Source organism: Sceloporus occidentalis, unplaced genomic scaffold (genome assembly GCF_023333645.1).
Source record: "Sceloporus occidentalis isolate IW3139 unplaced genomic scaffold, rSceOcc1.0.p SCAF_3, whole genome shotgun sequence".
Lineage (NCBI taxonomy): Eukaryota > Metazoa > Chordata > Lepidosauria > Squamata > Phrynosomatidae > Sceloporus > Sceloporus occidentalis.
This window is the reverse complement of record NW_028316983.1, coordinates 79,834,957-79,855,131: the sequence shown is the minus strand read 5'-3', so window position 1 is coordinate 79,855,131 and position 20,175 is coordinate 79,834,957. Positions and strand designations below refer to the sequence as shown.

Below are 20,175 nucleotides of genomic sequence, written 5' to 3'. Positions count from 1 at the left end.
AGTTGGGTTATTTTAATTATATGGAAATAATGTGGTACCAGACTGAGATACATCCTGATATATCAAAATCGTTCTGTGTGCATATTGGCACTGTATATTTCTGTGTGTTTCAGGACAAAAGGAGTCAGCATTCAGGCAGGAGTCGGCAATCAGACAGGAGGAGTCTGCAAACAGATGGGATCAGAGATTGTAACTCGGTGAAAACAGTTCAGAGTGACACTTATATTGATGAGCCTATATCAGATCTTTTCCGCACCTTTTCTCTCCAGAGTGACATAGACACTATCCCTCACCATCATGAAACATCTCCCATGGAGGAACATGAAGATGAGCAAGATTGGGAGGGGAAATGGAAATATTCCAATGAGGTCTAAGTTATGAATGCTATCAGAATTTAGCTACATAAAAGTGTCACAGATGTGGCATAGAAGTGTCATAATTCAAGTATTTTTGACTGAATTTTTTTTGTCTTTTGATGTTTAAATTAATGTTGTTAAAATACTTAACCATTTTTGGTTGACTTTATGGAGGAAACACTGCAGGGTTTACAGAATATAGAAATGCATTATTGGTAGAATACTGATTAGACAATAGAATTAGCTGTAAAACTTGGTCATCAGTTAAAATGTATAATTTGCAAAGCTTTTCAAGGCATATATGCTCTGCCTTTTGGCATGATTTTGAACATCCATTCTACTTCTAAAATGTACATGAAAGGGGTTATCTCATAACAGTCTTTCATGATGCTGAATGTGAGGTACTCATTAAAGCATGTTTTGCCTTGTACTATTGCATGAAAAAATGAACAATAAGGCCACAATCTAAAAAAAGTATGAGGAACACCTGCTTCAGTTGTTGTTACAGTGCAATTTCCATCACCAACCAGAGGTGGCTGGGCCAGTTGCTTCCATGCCAATGGGGCAGTGAATCTGTTCTACGTGTTACTTGAAATTTAAAGGCACTATTCAAGGTGCAGAACTATTATGGGAACAGAATTCAGCACCTTGTATGGCTCTTCTAAAGCCATGTACATGGAGCATACCTTCCCACTGACATAGAAGCCAACAGCTACCACTGTCGCTGCTTATTCTGGATAATGATAATGGGAGCTGCAGCCCAACAATATCTGGAGGCCACGTGTTCTTCATTCCTGCTATGAAGTTTAGAAAACAGATTTCATCAACAGAGATTTACAATCCTCAAAACAAGATGTCACATTAATCTTTCAAAGGAATATTTACTTTCAAGTTCAAACTGGAGACTTCTTCAAATTTGATTCTGGACCTCTGTGGAAATGCTTGAATGTCTTCACAATTCATGGCATTTAATACATTCTTGGTACCAAGAGCTGCACCCACTGATAGCATAATCTCAGTGTTGCTGTGCCATACCTCTGAAGCCTGGCTCCAACAGTCTCACAGAGCACACATTACAGTAATGGATGTTCATTATTTCAGCTGAAAATAATAGATTTTTCCTGTTTGCTAAATCAGGCTGGAATGCGTTTAGTCTATTAATAGCAAACTCTCCCCACCTTAAATAATGCTCCTCTTATCATTAGTTACCCATTTGTTGTTTGGCTCGGGATCAGCTTGCTTCTGTTGTAAAACTTTTCAGGCTGGAACTCTGATCATAAGCTGTGTGTATGTCTACTGTATAAGGATAAATGGCAGCTATAGCATCAGTAGGGGGATTTAGAACAGGGGACTGTCATGGAAGATGAATTAAATAATACTTTCCCAAGCAAAGTGAAATAGTTGTTCAGCTCAATAAATGACAGACCACATGAATCTTAAACTACCTATAAGGCAGGGCCAGACCTCCCATTCAGTAGAGTGAACTGGTTGCATTAAGCAGTAGATGTCTGATATAATGAAAAGCAAATTGTTAATTGCTGTTAATGTATGATTGTTGTATTTTTAGTGCTGATGGAAACATGGGATTTTTGGCTCAGGTACCAAAATTTCAGGCACTGCACGCCTTAATTGGTGAGGAGGGACAGGCCCCTGCTGCTCTAATTTGTTGAGTTGCCTCTTTTTCCACTGAGCTTACATCTCCATGAAGAAAACAAACCCACCTCTTTGGTTCGCTGTAAAATTTGCATGCATCCAAAGTAGCATAGTAAACTCCAACCAAGTGATATGTACCTGTAAAGATTTACACAGATCATCTAGGCTCAAAATCCACAGTTGCTCTGAACTGACATTTCTTATACCTCATATTTGTGAAAGTACTCCTCCTAACTTTCAGCACATCTGCTGATAGTAGTTTTCTGAATTCAAATACAGCAACTTCTTGATGGCACCCATCAGCATCTAATCAGCAAAAAGGTGAACAAAACATTTATGAACCTATGTGAACATCACACAGTTTTTAAGGTCTTCACTTTATGTGTGTATACTAGTCACTTTCTTTAAAACCTGCTGCTGTATTGTCACCCACCCTTGTGATGCATCTGCTTGCGTTTCCAATATGGGAATGGTTTTGAAGAGTTCACATCATCTTTCAATTTAAAGTGAGAAACCAGGAGCCAAATTTCTTTTGAAAGCAAAGCCTCTAAGGTTCCCCTGAGGAACCTTATTGGTTCTTCTTAGATTCGTAATCAAGAAAATGTTATCACTTATTTGTCTTTCCACAACACAAGTATTTGTTTACTTTGGACTACAAAGGATGTTCATAAACAACTGGCAAAACAATACTGGGATCCCTTTTTATTCTGGTTCAGGCTGAAAAATCTCCATCTCTTTTACCAGTGATTACAAGCATGGACATTTTCCAGTTTGGGTAGTCACATATTGATAATATGGTGATTACAATGTAGGAAATAAACAAATGCTTCCAGATGACAATTCCTTCTCTCGCCTCTATAAAAATGTTGAATCCCCATGTAGGAAGAACTGTACTGTGCTGGAAAAAAACATAGCTTGTTCATTGACACCTACCCATCTCAAGCTGAATCTGGAGAAATTTGAGGAAGCTCACAGATCTTTTCTGGACTCATAGTGTTAGTGGCCAGGGAAAGGGTGGAGTGGGAGGGAAATAAGAAGCCTCATCAATTTCTCTCGCATATTGCAATGAAGAATTGATGCCCTCAATTGACAAGGTGCTCCTTCTCCTTTGTGGTGAATCCAAAGAAGCCCAGTGCCAGTTTTAGCAAACGTCATGGAAGGAAGGAGTTCTTGCACTCATATATGTCTTTGAATCCAACAAGGCTGCTGAAAAGAAGGGAGGGGAAGTGGTTTTCATTAATTTTCACTGGCCCTATCACCCCTCACTTCCTCCTATGCTGTTGTGTCAGTTCCTCTACCTCTCCAGTACCTCCAGTTTGAAGAGAGGTACTAAAGGTACCAGATCCCATCTAGTTTTGGAAGCTAAGCAAGGTTGACTGTGGTTAGTACCTGGATGGGAGACTACCAACCAATACCAAGTGCTGTAGCCTGTATTTCAGAGGAAAGAATTGGTGAAAAACGCCTCTGAGCATTCCTTGCCTAGGAAAACGCTATGAAATTTATGAGGCTGCATAAGTTGATAGGCAACTTAAAGGTGCATACATATACTGTAGGCAAACTGGAGACAATCGTCTCTCCTTGGCCTTCCATCAAAAGGGGAGAGCAGTTTGGCTCATCAGATGATGCTGAACTACTTTCATCAAGACAGTTTGGGGAATGACTGGAACAATGAAGACTTTAGTCCAAAGAGATCCAAAAAATCACAAGATCCCCATCCCTTTCTGTCATTGGAAATTCACTCACAAGATGTTTGTATCCAACTCACTGTCTGGATTTTAAGAGGCAACTGACTGAATAGCTTCAGTACCACAGAAGATACCTTATTCAGACAGGTATTATAATTTTTGAATATAATGACTGCTCTTATGACCACACAAACTATCTAGTTATCTTTTTTGGTAGTGCCTGTGTTTTGGACTTTGACTTCCAGAACCTTGACCATTATACATTTTGGCTAGGGCTTCTAGGAGCTGAAGTCCAAAACATCTGGAAGACCAAAGGTTGAGGAGCACTGATTTAGGGTATGGAAGCTGAAGAAATTGGCTACATTTTCTTTTAGGAATGTTAAGAGGTAAAAAATAACAGTCCAAATTGTAACTGGGCTACCAGAAAAAACCCAACATTGCATATTTTAAAAGTCACAGTTCGTCTCTCTTCTTCAGGATGATATTTCTCACAAGTTCAGTGACATAAGGTTTTATTTCTTCAATAGTGACAGTAGAGTCCCAAGCCTTCACTGCTTTTCCATTTGGATCTACAAGGTATTTCCAGAAATTCCAGGTTGGCTCCTCACCAGTGGATTCTGCGCAAAAACGAAAAAACGAAAATGGTAGTTAAGCAGTATGAAAAGGAGGTATAAACAAAATATTAGGAAAAGTAAAAGTTTAATTGGTTTTGTGAATGCACTAAGATATTGGCAATAACATATCAAGGTCATCAGCAATTACTTCAGCCAAATGGGACCAACTAGAAATCATGAAAGGGGGTATAATTCATAGCAACTATCTGAATACTCTACTCATATGCTGACTTTTGTAATTTTTTCCCCTCAATATTGATTTATCATTAGCTTCCTGAAGAGACTGAGGAATTCGTTTATATATTTATTTGCGATATTCAGCAAAAGAAAGTCTATACAATTCTAGATATTATTTATCATAGCTCTATTTAATCTTTTCTCAAGAACAGCCCAAGGTAGTTTTCATCTATCTCACGAACATCTTTGAGCTAGAACATAAAGACATCAGTATGCAAAGGGATCTTGTAGCACCTTTGAGACTGAAGTCCAGAACACACAAAAATAATCCAGTTTGAAACCACTTTAACTGCCCTGGCTCAGTTTTAGGGAATCCTGGAAATTGTAGTTTATTGTGGCACCAGAGCTCGGACAGAGAAGGCTAAATGTCTCACAAAACTACAGTTCCCAAAATTCTCTAGCATTGAGCCAGTGCTGTTAAAGTAGTCCCAAACTGAATTATTTCTGCAGTGTGTTTTGGACCTTAGTTAGAGGAAGAAAGAAGCTGGTAGCTTGACTTTTGTGGACATCTGAGGAAATAGACCACGGATCGGCAACCTATGGCCCACGGGCCAGATCCGGCTCGGCGAGGCCTTGGGACCGGCCCCAGCCCAGTCCTGCCACCGATTGCCGCCTCCACGACCCGGGTCCCCCCCAATCCCGGCCTTTGTCCCGGCCTCCGGGCCGGGCCCGCTAATGCGGCTGGCCGCCAACCCACCTCCTCCTCCTCTGTCCTGCAGCACCGCCTTCCTCCTCCTTGACAGCTCTGCCGCCGCCGCCCACGGCGGGGCTTTCCTGCCCACCTGCAGGGCTAGGACAGAGGAGCTCAGCTGGCCAAAGGAGACGGGCTCCTCTTTTTTTGCGCGCGCCGCCCGGGCTGCAACATGGGCCAGCGGCAGCGCGCACACATACCCCACTTGCATGCCTGCGTGCGGGGCTTCCCAAGGAGCCTTTGCGCCGAGGAGGAGGAGGAGGAAGAGGTGGAAAGGTGAGTCAGTGGCCATTTCAGGTCTGCCTTGGGTTTTTTTTTAATTAATTTTTAAAAATATAAAATACTTATTTTTGTTTTTTTATTTTATTAATTTTTATTATTGCTTTTTTATTTTATTTTATTTCATTATTTTTTATTATTGCTTGTTTTTTATTTTATTTCATTAATTTTTATTATTGCTTGTTTTTTATTTTATTTCATTAATTTTTATTATTGCTTGTTTTTTATTTTATTATTTATTTATTTATTTATTGGCTTCGGCCCTCCAGTTGTCTGAGGGACAACAACCCGGCCCCTGGCTCAAAAAGGTTGCCTACCCCTGAAATAGACAATATTATGCTACTAACTTCTTTCAGTTAGTCTCAAAAGTGCAGGGTGACCAGATGTCATAACCATAAATGAGGACAAGGCACCACATGATGTAGGACATTTGAGGGAAATGTAGGACATTCCAAAACAATAGCTAAAATACTAGTTTAAATATAAATTCATTTCATATGGTTTATTTACAATTATATCACATATACTATATTTGTATAGTGTAAGTACAACCGTATTTTTCTGATGAACTTATCTTTATTAAAATGCCTTGTTCGCTTGCAATATACTTATAGAGTTCTGAGCAAGACAAATGCTTAAAATTGTACTTTATGTGCAACAAACCCTTGACTGAATCTACATTTAAATTATTCTTTTCATTTGTCCATTATGTTGAAATTAAGGGGGAAATGCCCTTTCTATATTTGCATTGTCTTCTCAAGCAGCCCATTGCCTAACATGTTTGCTTTCTTTTTCCCTTCAAAGAAACACTCAGCTCTGGGAACAAGTCTTTAAAAGGAAGCATCATACCCTCTTTATTTGCACTGAAGACAGGCTGCCAAGTAGATTTATTTCTCAAAGGGATACAAGCAAACATAATATCACTCAATGGGCTTCTTAGACATGCCCAAAATGGAGGACATTTTGGAATTTCTCCTGGACAGAAGGTTGAAATGTAGGACATGTCCTGGAAAATGATGACATCTGGTCACACTGGAAAGGTGCTATAAGATCTCTTTGCAGCTGTAAGACAGATTAGGCTGTCAGGCAGAGGACTTTTTCGGCAACCACCCCTAGACTGTGGAACCACTTGCCAGAAGAGATTAGACAGCTGAATACACTATCTGAATTTAAAACAGCATAGAAGACTAATCTCTTCTGGCAGGCCTATTCAGATGATTTTTAAAGCTGTAAATTTTAAACAATGAATTTTAAACATAGATAGTCTTAATACATATGTATCTTTTTTGTTCTTTTTAACTGATGTATGTTTTAATTGAAGATGTGTTTTAATTTATGCATATTTATTGGTTTGTTGTTGTTCCCTGCCTCAAACCATGGAGAGAGCCAGGTAAGAAATAATAATAATAATAATAATAGGCTTGGTACACACGGGCGCTTTGTGGCATGGCGGCGACAATATTAGAGTTCGGGAGCATGCAGCCACCGCATGCTCCCAAACCCTAATACGTATAGGCACCAGCATCATGGAGGCCTCCCATCCATACGGGGGCAGCCATGATGCCACCACCACCATACAGCAACCATACTTAGCTAGCAGGAGGTAGCATCGTGGCGGCAGCCCTTCCTGCTTCTGGCATCACAAAAAAGAAGCCGCTTTAGGTGGCTCCTTTGTTGTGGCGCATCTGTGCTGCAGCATGGGGATGCTGCAGCATAGACATGGCATACAGGGGTGGCATGTAGCCTCCCGTCTGTACTGCCCCATAGTTTTTCCTACAGCCTTATCTACAGCTATCTACTGAGACTCCTGGACTCTCTGGCTAGCTTGGGTCCACACCCACATTTAACACTCTCCACTTCAGCACATTGCCTCTCTCATATGGACACAGTAAAATGCATGGATCTAGGCTGAATTTTAAGCACAATCTGTCAGCATTCTCTAGAAACTTCCTGACTGTCTCAGTCCAGCAGGATTTATCAGCAGGGCTTCTTTCAGCCTTCCTACTGCCAGTGTGAGTGGAGGTAGGCTAGGTTTTCCCAGCCTCCCAAAGGCAGCATTGTCAACAGATGGGAAATTTTAAAAGGAAACTATGTAACAGAAGTGGCAAACATGTAACCATCCTGAAATTGCTCGATTACCACTCCTATCAGACTCAAGTGCCACAGTCATTGATGGGGAATGATGGGAGCAGCAATCCAACAACACCTGGAGCACTACAGTTTCCCCATACTATTATAGAGGAGGCCCCTTAGGTTTTTTCCCCCCAGACACATCATCTATTTGAGTTACAAGAGATTGGAAAACTTTGTGGTACTTTCGTTTGAAGGACAAGGCAATTAAACCTTAATTGAATATCTGTTGTCCCTACTGCCAGGGCATTGGAAAAAGACTGAAAACAATCACAACAAATGCAGAAAAGAGGCTCTGCTTTTTCACAATTTAACCTTGAATGTACAAAAGAGCCTTGGACTTTGCTGAACGTTACTGACCTCCCACGGCACTCAATTTGAAGTGGCTTTACTGTTATAAATTATCTACAGTTCCCAGAAGATAAACATTCGGTCAGATGGAATTGCTTTAGTACTGCCTGTTCTACTCACCAATTAAATATCTGAAGGCTGGATTCGCCCCTGTGCCTAAGACTGCAATTTTGCTGAACATGGGAAAGGAGACTCCATATGTTTTTCGGGCAAAACTCTCTATTTCTTTATTAGTATTTGGTTCTTGCTGTCCAAACTGATTGCAAGGGAATGCCAGCACATTAAAAAGAGATGAGCCAAGTTCCCTCTGTAGTTTTTGCAGTGCTTTGTAGTGGCTGTCAGTATATCCACACTCACTTGCAACATTGACAACTAAGGAGACCTAAAGAAAAAGTAACACAAGAATTAGAATTGAAATTCTCAGGAGGGTTCTGTCCCTTAGTAGATAGCTTTGCTGTTTAAGTCACACCTTAGAAAACAACATTTATCTCTACAATGTAGATGCACCCTTAAATACATTGTCCCAAATGAGTAACAAGAGAAATTCTTAAACTGGTACCAATTTAACTCACTGAATGATAGTTGCATCTGATGTCAGTATCAAGGATGTAGCCAAGGGGGGGGGGGGTTGGGGGTCCGGACCCCCCCTTCAGGCCCTGGGGGCGTTCAAGCTCCTTCCTCCCCCCCCTCCTCTCCTCCATCAAAACCACGGAGAACTTGGAGAGAGAAAAGGGGAAAGACAAAACAAAAGTTGCAAGCTCAGAGAGAGAGAGAGAGAGAGAGAGAGAGAGGAGGGGGGGGGAGGGAGGGGGTCCTTGTGATTTCTTTCTCTTTCATTTCCATCGGAGTCCGGCTTCCACTCCTCCTCCCCCTCCTCCCTTGTGCTTTTGCCAGAATAAAAGTCTCTTCCTGTAGGAAGAAGAAGGGAAGAAGGGAAAAAAGGAAGGAAGAATGATAGGGAGGGAGGGAGAACTGAAGAAAAGAAGGAAAAGAAAGGGAGGAAGAGGAAGGGGAGAAAGGAAGAAAGAAAAAGGAAGGAAGGAAGCTTCTAAAAGGAAATATAAAAGAAAGAAAAGGTGACTTCTAACTTTCCTTTCAGCAGTTATATCCATATACAATATAGTAAAATAATAATAATAATAATAATAATAATAATAATAATATCCCTTACCCAAAATGCTGAGGACTAAATGTATTTTGGATTTTGGAGTTTTTCAGAGTTTGGTATATTTATATACAGTATGTCTAATGGGATATAATGGGAGATGGGATCCATGTATGTTTCATATGCATCTCATAGACATAGACTGAAGGTAATTTAATACACAATATTTTAAAAATAATGTTGTGCTTCTGTACACTGAGCTTCAGCAAAACCCTGAGACCACTATTCCTTGTATAATTCAATAATTCAATAATTTCTCTAAACCTTCAGGATTCCCAGGTGTCTTTGAGTTGGGGTCAGACCAGATGCTCTCAGGGTCAGTTTTGGGTTTTGGAATAATTTAGGTTTCAGAAGTCCAGAGAAAGGAGACTCAGACTCTACTCTGAACATTTCTCCTGAGAATGGACTCATGTTTTCAAAAACAGTCATTTCTGGATTTTTGCAACAACAAAAAAGAGGAGGGTCTGTGATGCAAAAAAGCAAGAGGCTTCCTTCCAGCCTTGTTTTTTCTCTTTTTTAAAAGACAAATAGAATAAAATACAGTTAGCTGGCCCCTTTTTAGCATGTCAATGGGGATGCTTTGATGGAGAGTTCCTGCATGGCAGAATGGGGTTGGACTGGATGGCCCTTCTTGGGGTCTCTTCCAAATCTATGATTTTATGATTAATTCATTAATATATGGAATCAATCTAAGATGATGAATCGGGGTTGTGGAGTCCTATGGCCCTGCTCCAGGCAATGCTAGACTGCAGGCCCCATCACCCAGCAGCACCACAGACTGCTGGGAACTGCAGTCTAATAAGGCTGCACACTGCAGAAATAATCCAGTTGGACACTACTTTAATGCTATGGAAAATCCTGGGATTTGTAGTATGTTGTGCCACCAGAGTTCTCTGACAAAGAATGCTAAATGTCTCACAAAACTACAATACCCAGATATTGTTGTTGTTGTTGTTGTTGTTTTCTTATATCCCGCCTTTCTCCCAATATACAGACTCAAAGTGGTGATTTTCCATAGCATTAATCTATAGTATATCTTTCTACAATGTAGATGGACACCTCCATTACATAATTTGTTGAGGATGCTTTGACTGGGAGTTCCTGCATGGCAGAATGGGGTTGGACTGGATGGCCCTTGGGGTCTCTTCCAACTCTATGATTCCATGATTCTACAGCACTCTGAGCCTACTGTGATTTTAATTGTTTTTAAATGTATAAAGGTATAAAGTCTTATAATGCAAGCCATGCACTGATGGACTATTGCACTATAATTTTTTATTGATTGATTTTATACCCTGCCTTTGTCCCAAAATAGGATTCTCTTAAAGGGGTTTGTTTATTATAAAAAGAAAGGAACGTATAATGGCTTGGAATTAAAAATTATGATAGATAGATAGATAGATAGATAATAGATAGATAAGTCTTGGAATTAAAAAGTGTGTGTGTGTGTGTCTTAAAATTAAAAATCCCTCTTGGAAGTGGGAATGAAATGTTGTGTGGATGCAGCCTGGGTTCTTAGCTCAGCTTAGAAGTTGGAATACAGTGTCTCAAAGCATGAGCAGAGTGTCTCTGAGCATGAACAGAGTGGCTGCCGCTCATTGCTCGAGCAGCTGCACTTTGCTTTATCGAGCTGAATTTATCTGATGTAAACACCTTCAGAGGAAGGACTCAGTTTGCATCTGCACTGAAAAAATAATCCAGTTTGATGCCACTTTAACTGCCCTTGGCTCCATGTTGTGAAATGCTGGGATTTGTAGTTTGTTGTGGCACCTGACAGATGACTCAACAGGTCCTCAAAACTACAGATCCCAAGATTCCATAGCACGAAGCCATAACAGAAGTTAAAGTGGTGTCATCGAGGTGTCGAGGGTAAACGCTCAACCCTCTTTTTGTGTCTTTGGGGGGGGGGGCTCTTAGCCTCTCAAAATGGTGGCACTTAGTCTTGACCCCCCCTTCCCAAAATCCTGGCTACGTCCCTGTCAGTATGTCTGAAAGTTGCAGTCCACAACACATGATTAAAGCTGGATCAGGATCACTGTATGTATCTGCAAGTTATTGCATCTTAGCATTAAGTCTGATTTCAATTGCACTTACTTCCAAGGAAATGTGTTTATTCCATCAGGTATATATTTGGAAATAAAAGTGACTTACTACACACAGTGTTGCAGTTTTTAAAAAGTGCAAGTAGATAAATAGGTACCACTTTGGTGGGAAGGTAACAGTATTCTGTGTAGTCATTCTGGCCACATAAGCACAGGGTCGTCTTTGACAATATTGGTTCCTCGACTTAGTAACAGAAATGAGCACCATCCCCTGCAGTGAGACACTGCTTGACAACCTTGTCAAAGGGGAAACTTTTATCTTTTTACTTGGAAAAATAGTGGTTGGCTAGGTATGTGAGTGTGGGTGGTGTATGTGTTCATTCCTAAGGCACTGATTGAAGATAAACAAGCACTGTCTCTGAGGTGTAAAGCACTGTGAATGTAACAGAACTGACAATATTTATGTAATCCTCAAAGTCATGACAAAATCTGATGATGAAATGAAGCACTGTCTAGGCACCAGTGATTGCTGCAGCAGTGGTGCAAAAGGAGTGCTGGATGAAGTTAACAATAGGCCAAACCACGTGGACAAAATAAACTAGTTTCCAGCCACTTTAAAGATGGGTCATTTAGATGATGCACACCTTGAAAGCAGCTAGAAACCAGACTGAAATTATGCTCTGGGGCAAAAAAATGGAGCAAAAAGAAGCAGGAATAGTCTAGCTCAAGGTGGAAAATATGCATCTTTGCACCTGCATATAAATGCCGATAAGCGTGTGAGGCTGTGGCAATGCAAAGAAATGAAATGCGACAACTCTGATTGATGTAATTACAATATGCACAAACCAGATAGTCCAACAGGGTGAGGTGAAGGGGGCATGTATAGGGGCTTCAATTATTGTGCTTTGCCAATATATCACTCGCACACTGATGCACCTATGCCCTGTACCACTGGAGCATCACCCATGCAACTGTGTGGTGGTTCAAAGGCGCAGCCATGCAATGGAATGGCATCTGGGCAGACATGAGGGGGGAGGTACTTGGAGGCTGCAGGTGGTATGTTTGTGTGACAGTGTGCATGTATGGTGGGGAGGCAACAAAAATGTGATCCAGTGGTGCAGCTTGACAATACGCAGTGCAGTCAGGCTGTGAACATTTACCCCACCTTGGGAGCAGGCCATGCAGGATCAAGCCACTTTTTCCTGCCTGTCAGCTTCAGCCCAATATGTGCAGCAACATAGGAGTTTATCACACGGAGGTCCTTCCGTGTGCTAAACATCACATAAGCACCCCCCCAAAGTCACGCAAACGCCATGGGTGTGATTTCCCCATGGCGCTACGGAAGCGTAATCGCGGCTTCCGTTCTGTTCCTGTCATGCAGTCATAACCGGAGGAGCCTCCTGGAGCACTTTTCTTATTAATGATTTATCCCGTTAATAAGAAAAGAGCTCCAGGAGGCTCCCCCGGTTACGATTGAATGATGGGAATGCAGCGGGAGCCGCGATTACACTTCCGTAGTGCCATGGGGGATCCCACCCATGGTGCCTGCGTGACATTTGGGGGGCGCTTGCGTGACGTTTAGCACATGGAAGGACCTCTGTGTGATAAACTCCATAGCTGGTTCCAAAGCAGCTACACATATCTGGTTACATACAGAGTACTCAGGTGGTTAGTCCCAGGAATCCACTATCAATATAAGATCACAACGACTGAAATGTCAGTAGTTGTTATTTTCAGTTTCTGGTTCTTTAATTTTTCAACTCATTTTTGTTTTATGAAGTATACTTATTCCTATTAAATCCTTATATTACTAGCTACAACTCTGTTTCTTTGGCTTCGTAATGGAGATGAGCACCACCCCCTACAGTCAGTCACGACTAGACAATTTTGTCAAGGAAAACCTTTACCTTTTATTGCAAGCTTCACATAACCTTGTTTCCTATTGTATATTTTATTTTCTGGCTACCCAACATGTTTCCAGCTGAAATTTAGAACAACACCTTCGGGGAGTTTTTTCTTGCTTCTAGCAACTGAGAAGAACCAATGCCATTATCTACCAATGTACTTATCACATCAGCATTGAGACGAATATGAATCAAGGTTGCCATCTAGTGTATGCTATAAGCACTTCCCCTGTTTCTCTTCTGGAAATTACAAAGGCAGTACTGTCTATGCGGTGAAAATTTGGAGAATCATTTGGATGAAACAAAAGCTTCATAATTATTTTGGAAAGTAGAGCCAGTTTTTAACTACAAATAAATGGCAAATACAGTTCTCACCACTGTTAAGTATTATCTCGTTTATACATGCATGGTTAGAGCATTTGTTACAAAATGTTCAATTGCTGATCACTAATATTGGGGGATGGGATAGTAACAAGGTTGAGAAAAAATATTAGATATTTGAATTCTAAGTGTGAAAGTAGTGTTGAAATTAACAATGGTATAACTTGCTTTTAAAAAATGAAGATGGTGTTTCTATGGCGTCCATGGATGTGTGTTCATGTCCGTATGATTAAAACAAGTAAAAATAAGATCTGTGAGAATATGGGTTTCTCAGTCCCAACAGCTATTTGTCAGTGTTGTCCCTAAACTAAGCTTCTGTACTACAGAAGTGTTGGAAGAAACATTAAGATATTTTCTTAGAGATATGCTAAAAGGGAAAATGTTGAATATTTGTGGAAATTGTTTCTTTCCATATTGCCTTGGGAAGGCCCTTGATTTTCAAAAGGGAATAGGAATGCACAGAATGGCATTGTTATGTGCCTTCAACTCTGACTTAGAGATCTTAATCCTAGGGTTTTCTTGGCAAGATATATTTTAAAAAACATTTACTATTGCCTTCCTTTTAAGGCTGAGTGTGTCTTGCACAAGATGTCCTAGTCCTACATTCAAACCACTACACCATGCCAGTTGTTATGGCTAATAGGATTCAATGTGAATGAATGAATAGGGTTTATGCATTAGATTTTAGAGCCTATTCTCAAATGGTCAAACAAAAGTGATGCTCTACACAAAGTGGCTGCTGGAATGCATTGGACTGCTGTTCTGAGATGGAATGCCCAGGAAGACTGAAGTATTCTGCAACTGGTTTTTCTGTATTCTCTTTCCTAATGTCTGATTTATGTCCATTTATTCTCTGGCACAGAGACTGGCCTGTTTGCCCAATATAGAGTGCTAAAGGTCCTGCACCCTGATGACATTTCCCACTGTAACAGATGAGCATGCCTATCCTTCAGAATTTTTCCCTGGACTCTGTTGCTAGCTTCCAGGACAGCCTTCCCTGACTAGCACACTCCAGATGGACAGGGTACAATGCCTGTCACCCCTACATGGCAAAACAGGGTTATAATCCAGACCGTGATAGGCATCAGGTTGAGAAAAGCTACTTTTAGAAGATTATCACACACGTCTTTTAAACCATTATTTCATTGGGAAGGAAGTGGCTTTGGTGATGCTGAGTGCATGATGCCACCTCTCACCATAGCTGTCCCATCCCCAACCCGTCCCTTTTCATTCATGGGGGAAACCTGTGAATGACCTGGCAATCCCACAGTGCCCCATATGCAAAATGTCATTCACAGGATAGTTGCGCAATTGCCAGTTACATTGTGTCAGTGTCCCCCTTCCCCCATTTCCCCACTCCCCTTCACTAGTTCTTCTAATTGCCCCTCTGCAGTTTTTTTGTGAAGTTTCGGAGCTCTGCAGCCTCAATTTAAGTTTTAAAAAACTTTTTTAGGCTTAAACCATTGGCCCAGAGCTCAGCAATTGTGCCAAAAAAATTGGAATTAAAAAACCCGTAAAGGCTATGGGCATAAGGAAGAGCCCTCCCTCCAATCCATCTGCCTTGGTCCAGGCCTTAGAGGGAGAGAAGAACCACTGGACCTCATCCCCTTTCCCTCCATCATTCCCTTCTCCTTTTGTTTCGTGTCTTTTAGATTGTAAGCCTGAGGGCAGGGAACTGTCTGATTAAAAATAATATTGTAAGCCGCCCTGAGAGCCATTAGGGCTGAAGGGCAGGATATAAATACCTAAATAAATAAATAAATAAATAAGGGAGGGAGGCAGGATTGAGGGAGAGGGCAGAAAAGGAGCATGATGGGGACAGCAGCCCTGGTCATACAAAGAAGAAGAGGTGCCGTGGTGGCTGCACAGAAAGCGGTATGCGCCCATTTTAATTTAATTATGTGATTGCAGCAAAAAAGGGACTGGTGTGATAATCTCCTAATTAAGAATGAGCATGCATAGAGGGGTTGGAGGGGCATTTTTGGGTTCTTGCAACCCCAAGGCCCCCAATCATTTTCTAGTTTAGCACAAAACTGTTGCCTCTAAAAGTATATTTCAGACAAATTGTGAAATTTTGACTTTTTTTTTTTTTTTGCAGGACATTCTGGGAAGCCCACGCTTTGCATAGGAACCCCTGAATTTTCCTCCCATTCCTAAATCCTTTGCGTTAATGTCTAACACAAACTGGACTGCGGGCATAGGGGAACAGATCCATTAAGAGATAGTAATTATGTTGCCATATATTTCACACTCATTCTCAAGAATTTAGGGAGCTACTTTAAAAATAAATCCTTAATTTGGGATTTCTGGAAAACATTCTTAACAGTATGGTCATGTGTGTTTATTCATAAATAAGCCCATCTGAATTCAATGGAGTTTGTGTGTACGCACCTTCAAGTCACCTGTTGGCTCAAGGTGACCTTACTGCCGGGGAAGAAAATAGGAACCCAAGAGTTCCCCTAATATAATGGTGGAAACTGTGTGGATAAGGTTGAACTACAACTTCCAACAGCCCTAGCAGTCCTAGTAAGGAACACTGGGAGTCATAGTTTAACATCTGAAGGACCATTTTATTCTCACTGTGTGTCTCCATTGGGAACAAATCATCAATTGTGCAACTCATCCTCAGTTAACTTGATGCGGACCAGCCATGGATATACTTAGGTATAAAAATAGACACTACTTGGTAGGGAGATATAGTGGGTCTTTGTTATCCGCTGGAGTTTGGGTCCAGGACCCCTATGGATAACAAAATCCGTGGGTACTCAAGTCTCATAGCACAATGGTGTCCCTTATATAAAATGGAAAATCAAGGTTTACTATTTGGAATTTATACTTTTTTAAAAAATAGTTTCAAGCCATGGATGCTTGAATACATAAATAAAAAATACATGGATAAGGAAGGCCAACTGTACAAGGTTCCTTTGTATGCTAATCTTAAGCCATCCATTACTCACTTTGCCATCTCAGTTAAACTAAGGGTTTTGTTCTGTTTGCAAGTGTGTGTATGTGTGCCATCATGAGTTTCATGAAGTTTTCTTAGGTAACGAATACAGTGAACCTTTGGTACTAACTGGTTTTTAGTTCCAGGACCACATGTGGATATCAAAATCCATGGATGTTCAAATCCCATTAAATTCAATGGGGTAGCAAAATTGTGTTGTTGTGTGCCTTCCAAGTTATTTCTGACTTATGCATCTTATATAAAATGGCAAAATCCAGATTTACTTTTTTGTAATTTGTACTGTATATATGTTTGAAGATTTTCAAGCTGTGGATGGTTGAATGGATATAGAGGTCTGACGGTACTCAGAGATGGTTTTGCTAGTTCCTTCTTCTGAAAAATAGCCCACAGCACCTGGTTTTTGTTGACAGTCTCCCATCCAAGTACTAACCAGGGCTGATCCTACTTAGCTTCCAAAATCAAATGGGATCTGGTTAGGGTTGCCATATCCCGCCGGGGGGCGGGACAATCCCGGTTTGGGCGGTGCCATCCCAGTCCCGGTCCGGTTTGGCGCCCAAACCGGGACGGCCCCGCCCACCGCGGCCAATTCAGCCGCCGCGGCAGCTCCAAGGCCTTGCTGAGGCCTGGGAGGGCTCTCCGCGGTTGGAGCTCCAGCCGCGGAGACGCTCCCTCCCGGGCCCCAGCGAGGCCAGGGAGGAGGAGGAGGAGGCGGCCGCTTCCCACTGCGGCGATCACTGCGATGAGGGGCGGCCTCCGCCTCCTTCCCGGCCTGGGAGCCGGCCGAGGCTTGCTCCCAGACCGAGAGGAGGAGGAGGCCGCTTCCCACCGCGGCAATCACCGCGATGAGGGGCGGCCTCCGCCTCCTTCCCGGCCTGGGAGCAGGCCGAGGCTTCCTCCCAGGCCAGGAAGGAGGGGGAGGCCGTTTGCCACCGCGGCAATCGCCGCGATGACAGGCGGCCCTGGCCCTCCTTCCCGGCCTCTGTGGAGGCTTGGGCCTCCACAGAGGCCGGGAAGGAGGGCCAGGGCCGCCTGTCATCGCGGGCGCTCTCCTCCCTCCTTCCCGGCCCCTATGGAGGCCCAAGCCTTCACAGAGGCCGGGAAAGGGAGTGGGGGCCGCCCGCGATCGCGGCGATCGCGGGCGCTCTCCCCCCTCCTTCCCGGCCCCTATGGAGGCCCAAGCCTTCACAGAGGCCGGGAAAGGGAGTGGGGGCCGCCCGCGATTGCGGGCGCTCTCCTCCCTCCTTCCCGGCCCCTATGGAGGCCCAAGCCTTCACAGAGGCCGGGAAAGGGAGTGGGGGCCGGGAGGAGGCTGCTTCCCACCGCGGTGATCGCCGCGATGAGGAGCAGCCCTTGCATCCTTCCTGGCCTGAGAGGAGGCCGAGGCTTCCTCCCAAGCCAGGAAGGAGGAGGAGGACAAGGTTTTAAAATGTAGGACCTTTAAAAAAAAATGGTCCTACATTTTTAAGCCTTGTCCTACATTTGTCCCGGTTCGGAGCTCCTCATTTATGGCAACCCTAGATCTGATGCTTTTAGAGTATTTAGGCCCTTTTGTATGTATGTGCGAGCCAGCATGGCCTAGTGGTTTAAGTGTTGGTTTAAGTCTCTGGAGACCAGGGTTCGATTCAATTCAGCCATGAAACCCCTTGGGCAAGTCACACTCTCTCAGCCTCAGGCCATGGCAAAACCTCCTCCAAACAAACCTTGCCACAAAAACCCTTAGGGTGGCTGTGAGTTGCAAATGAAGGCACACAACATTCACATACCCACCTATCAGTCTGGAGAGAGATGTTGTGGCACCTTTGAGACTCACTGAAAGAAAGAAGTTGGCAGCAGGAGCTTCCATAGACTTAAGCCTACTTCCTCGGATGCATTTCAAGTAGACTGAAGTCTAGGAAAGCTCCTGCTGCCAACTTCTTTCTTTCAGGGAGCCTCAAAGGTGCCACAAGATCTCTCTACATCATCATCATCATCATCATCATCATCATCATCATCATCATCATCATCATCATGTCCAAATGCATCTAAGTAGACTTGTCTAGGAAAGTTCCTGCTGCAAGATCTCTCTCCGGACTGATCCCACAGACTGAGAGGGCTATCTATGTCTTTGAATAATACCCACCTATGTATGCCAGGAACCATAACTTTGCCCCAGAGGTTTAGTAAAGAGGCCACGGATGCCCATCGGATGCCTTTTGTGTTGCAGAATGGAAAGCAAGTAGCCAAAAGGGGGGGCGAAAAGTTTCCAGGAGGCCATGCTGCCTGTTTGCCACGTAGACAGAGGAGAAAAAGAGGAGAGAAGAAAACAAGAGGCGTTTGCAAACTCTGGTTTTTAATCGAGCGACGCTGCAGACTGAAAAGGTATCAAACCGGAACATCTCTCCAGTGTGGATGCAACCCTAGGTGAGGATGAGACTGAGAATCCATGCAAGCATGCTGGGGAGCCTCCTTGGCTGGTTAGTGGTTGCAGCAGAGTCAGCATGCATCTCCTTCTTCTCTCCCTCCCTGCAACCAGACTCACCGCGCCTCTGTATTTGGACAAGGAGACCAGCTTGCCCCTGATGTTGACGACTTGGAAAGCGTAAAAACCGTCCTCTTTGGGCTCAGAGGCCGAAAAGGCCAGCAGGAGGAAGGCTCCCAGGACCAGCAGCATCGTGGCTAAAGGGAGGAGGAAGGCTTTGGAGGAGGCAGGGGCGCTTGCTGCTGGCTCTGCACTGCCCTCCGGGTCTTGCATACTGCAAGCAAGCAAGGGAAGGAATGGAAGGATTAAGGAAGGAAGGAAGGAAGGAAGGAAGGAAGGAAGGAAAGAAGGATCTGCTGGTGCTGCTGGAAAATGAATTTTGAACACCTCCCTCCCCTTCCCTCCATGCCACAGAGTTGCTTTAAGAAAATAAGAACAAGAAATTACAGTGGATTTTGTTAGTTCCAGTGGACCCCAAACTGTGCCCTTTAAGAGATTTTGGACTTCAGCTCCCAGAAGCCTCAGCCATGTTGGTCAATAACCTGGGATTCTGGCAGCTGAAGTCCAAAATTCCCTTAAAGAGCACAGTTTGGGGTCCACTTTGACTTTTGTGGCTTTATTTGTCAGTATGTTTCTCTAGAAACATCTAGGTCCTCTGGCACAACTCTGTGGTCAACTTTAACCCAAAGTCACACTGCAGGACCTAGAGATTCTTAAGGAAAACCCTCCACTCCAAGGACCTTTGAGACAGATTGAAACAAAGAAATTGACAGCATGAGCTTTCCTAGACATCAGTCTACTTCCTCAGATGCATCAGGAACTAGACTGAAGTCTAGGAAAGCTCATGCTGCCAATTTCTTTCATTTAGTCTCAAAGGTGCTACAAGATCTCTACAACATATCTGTGAATAATCAAATCCACAATATAAATTGTTTATTTTACTTATAAACCGCTTTTCCCAGGATCAAAGCAGTGTACAGTATAGAGGTAAATACAATACAAAACAAATGACATATTAAAAATACACATCAATATCCATTAATTCCACAAATATTGGCTAAAAACATTCCACATTATTAAAATCGCAATTATAAATACCTACATCATTAAACAAAAGTCAAAGCCACAAATGTGGAGGGTCTCTCACACAAAGATTTTCTCCTGCCCTGTTGAGTTCCCCATCTTCCTCCTCTCTCAACTTTCTTTGGAGTTTATCACACAGGGGGAAATTGGAAGTTTAAAATGGTCAAAACCCGTTATTAAT

General features: G+C 42.8%; 2 protein-coding genes across 10 annotated transcripts in view; one reads left to right on the top strand and one right to left on the bottom strand.

The window, feature by feature from the left end:
• The window catches only part of SLC26A8 (solute carrier family 26 member 8), a 44,740-nt gene extending 42,035 nt beyond the window's left edge, over positions 1 to 2,705 (top strand). For all 8 annotated transcript variants that reach the window (XM_089515152.1, XM_089515153.1, XM_089515151.1 and 5 more), the window contains one exon: positions 114 to 2,705. In XM_089515152.1, coding sequence (XP_089371278.1) covers positions 114 to 374 — 261 coding nt within the window. In that variant the 3' untranslated portion in view covers positions 375 to 2,705. The remainder of the gene's footprint in view (positions 1 to 113) is intronic.
• LOC149316291 (protein peroxidase GPX7-like) lies at positions 2,683 to 19,184 on the bottom strand. 2 transcript variants are annotated; one of them, XM_089515158.1, is made up of 3 exons: positions 18,972 to 19,184; positions 8,117 to 8,378; positions 2,683 to 4,311 (listed from the first exon to the last, which is right to left on the bottom strand). In XM_089515158.1, the coding sequence occupies exons 1-3, from the start codon at positions 19,182 to 19,184 to the stop codon at positions 4,148 to 4,150; spliced, it is 639 nt and encodes a 212-aa protein (XP_089371284.1). In that variant the 3' UTR covers positions 2,683 to 4,147. The 2 variants fall into 2 exon arrangements, with proteins under 2 accessions (XP_089371284.1, XP_089371285.1); XM_089515159.1 differs by lacking the exon at positions 18,972 to 19,184 and adding an exon at positions 8,569 to 8,742.
• Between the last annotated feature and the right edge of the window lie 991 nt (positions 19,185 to 20,175).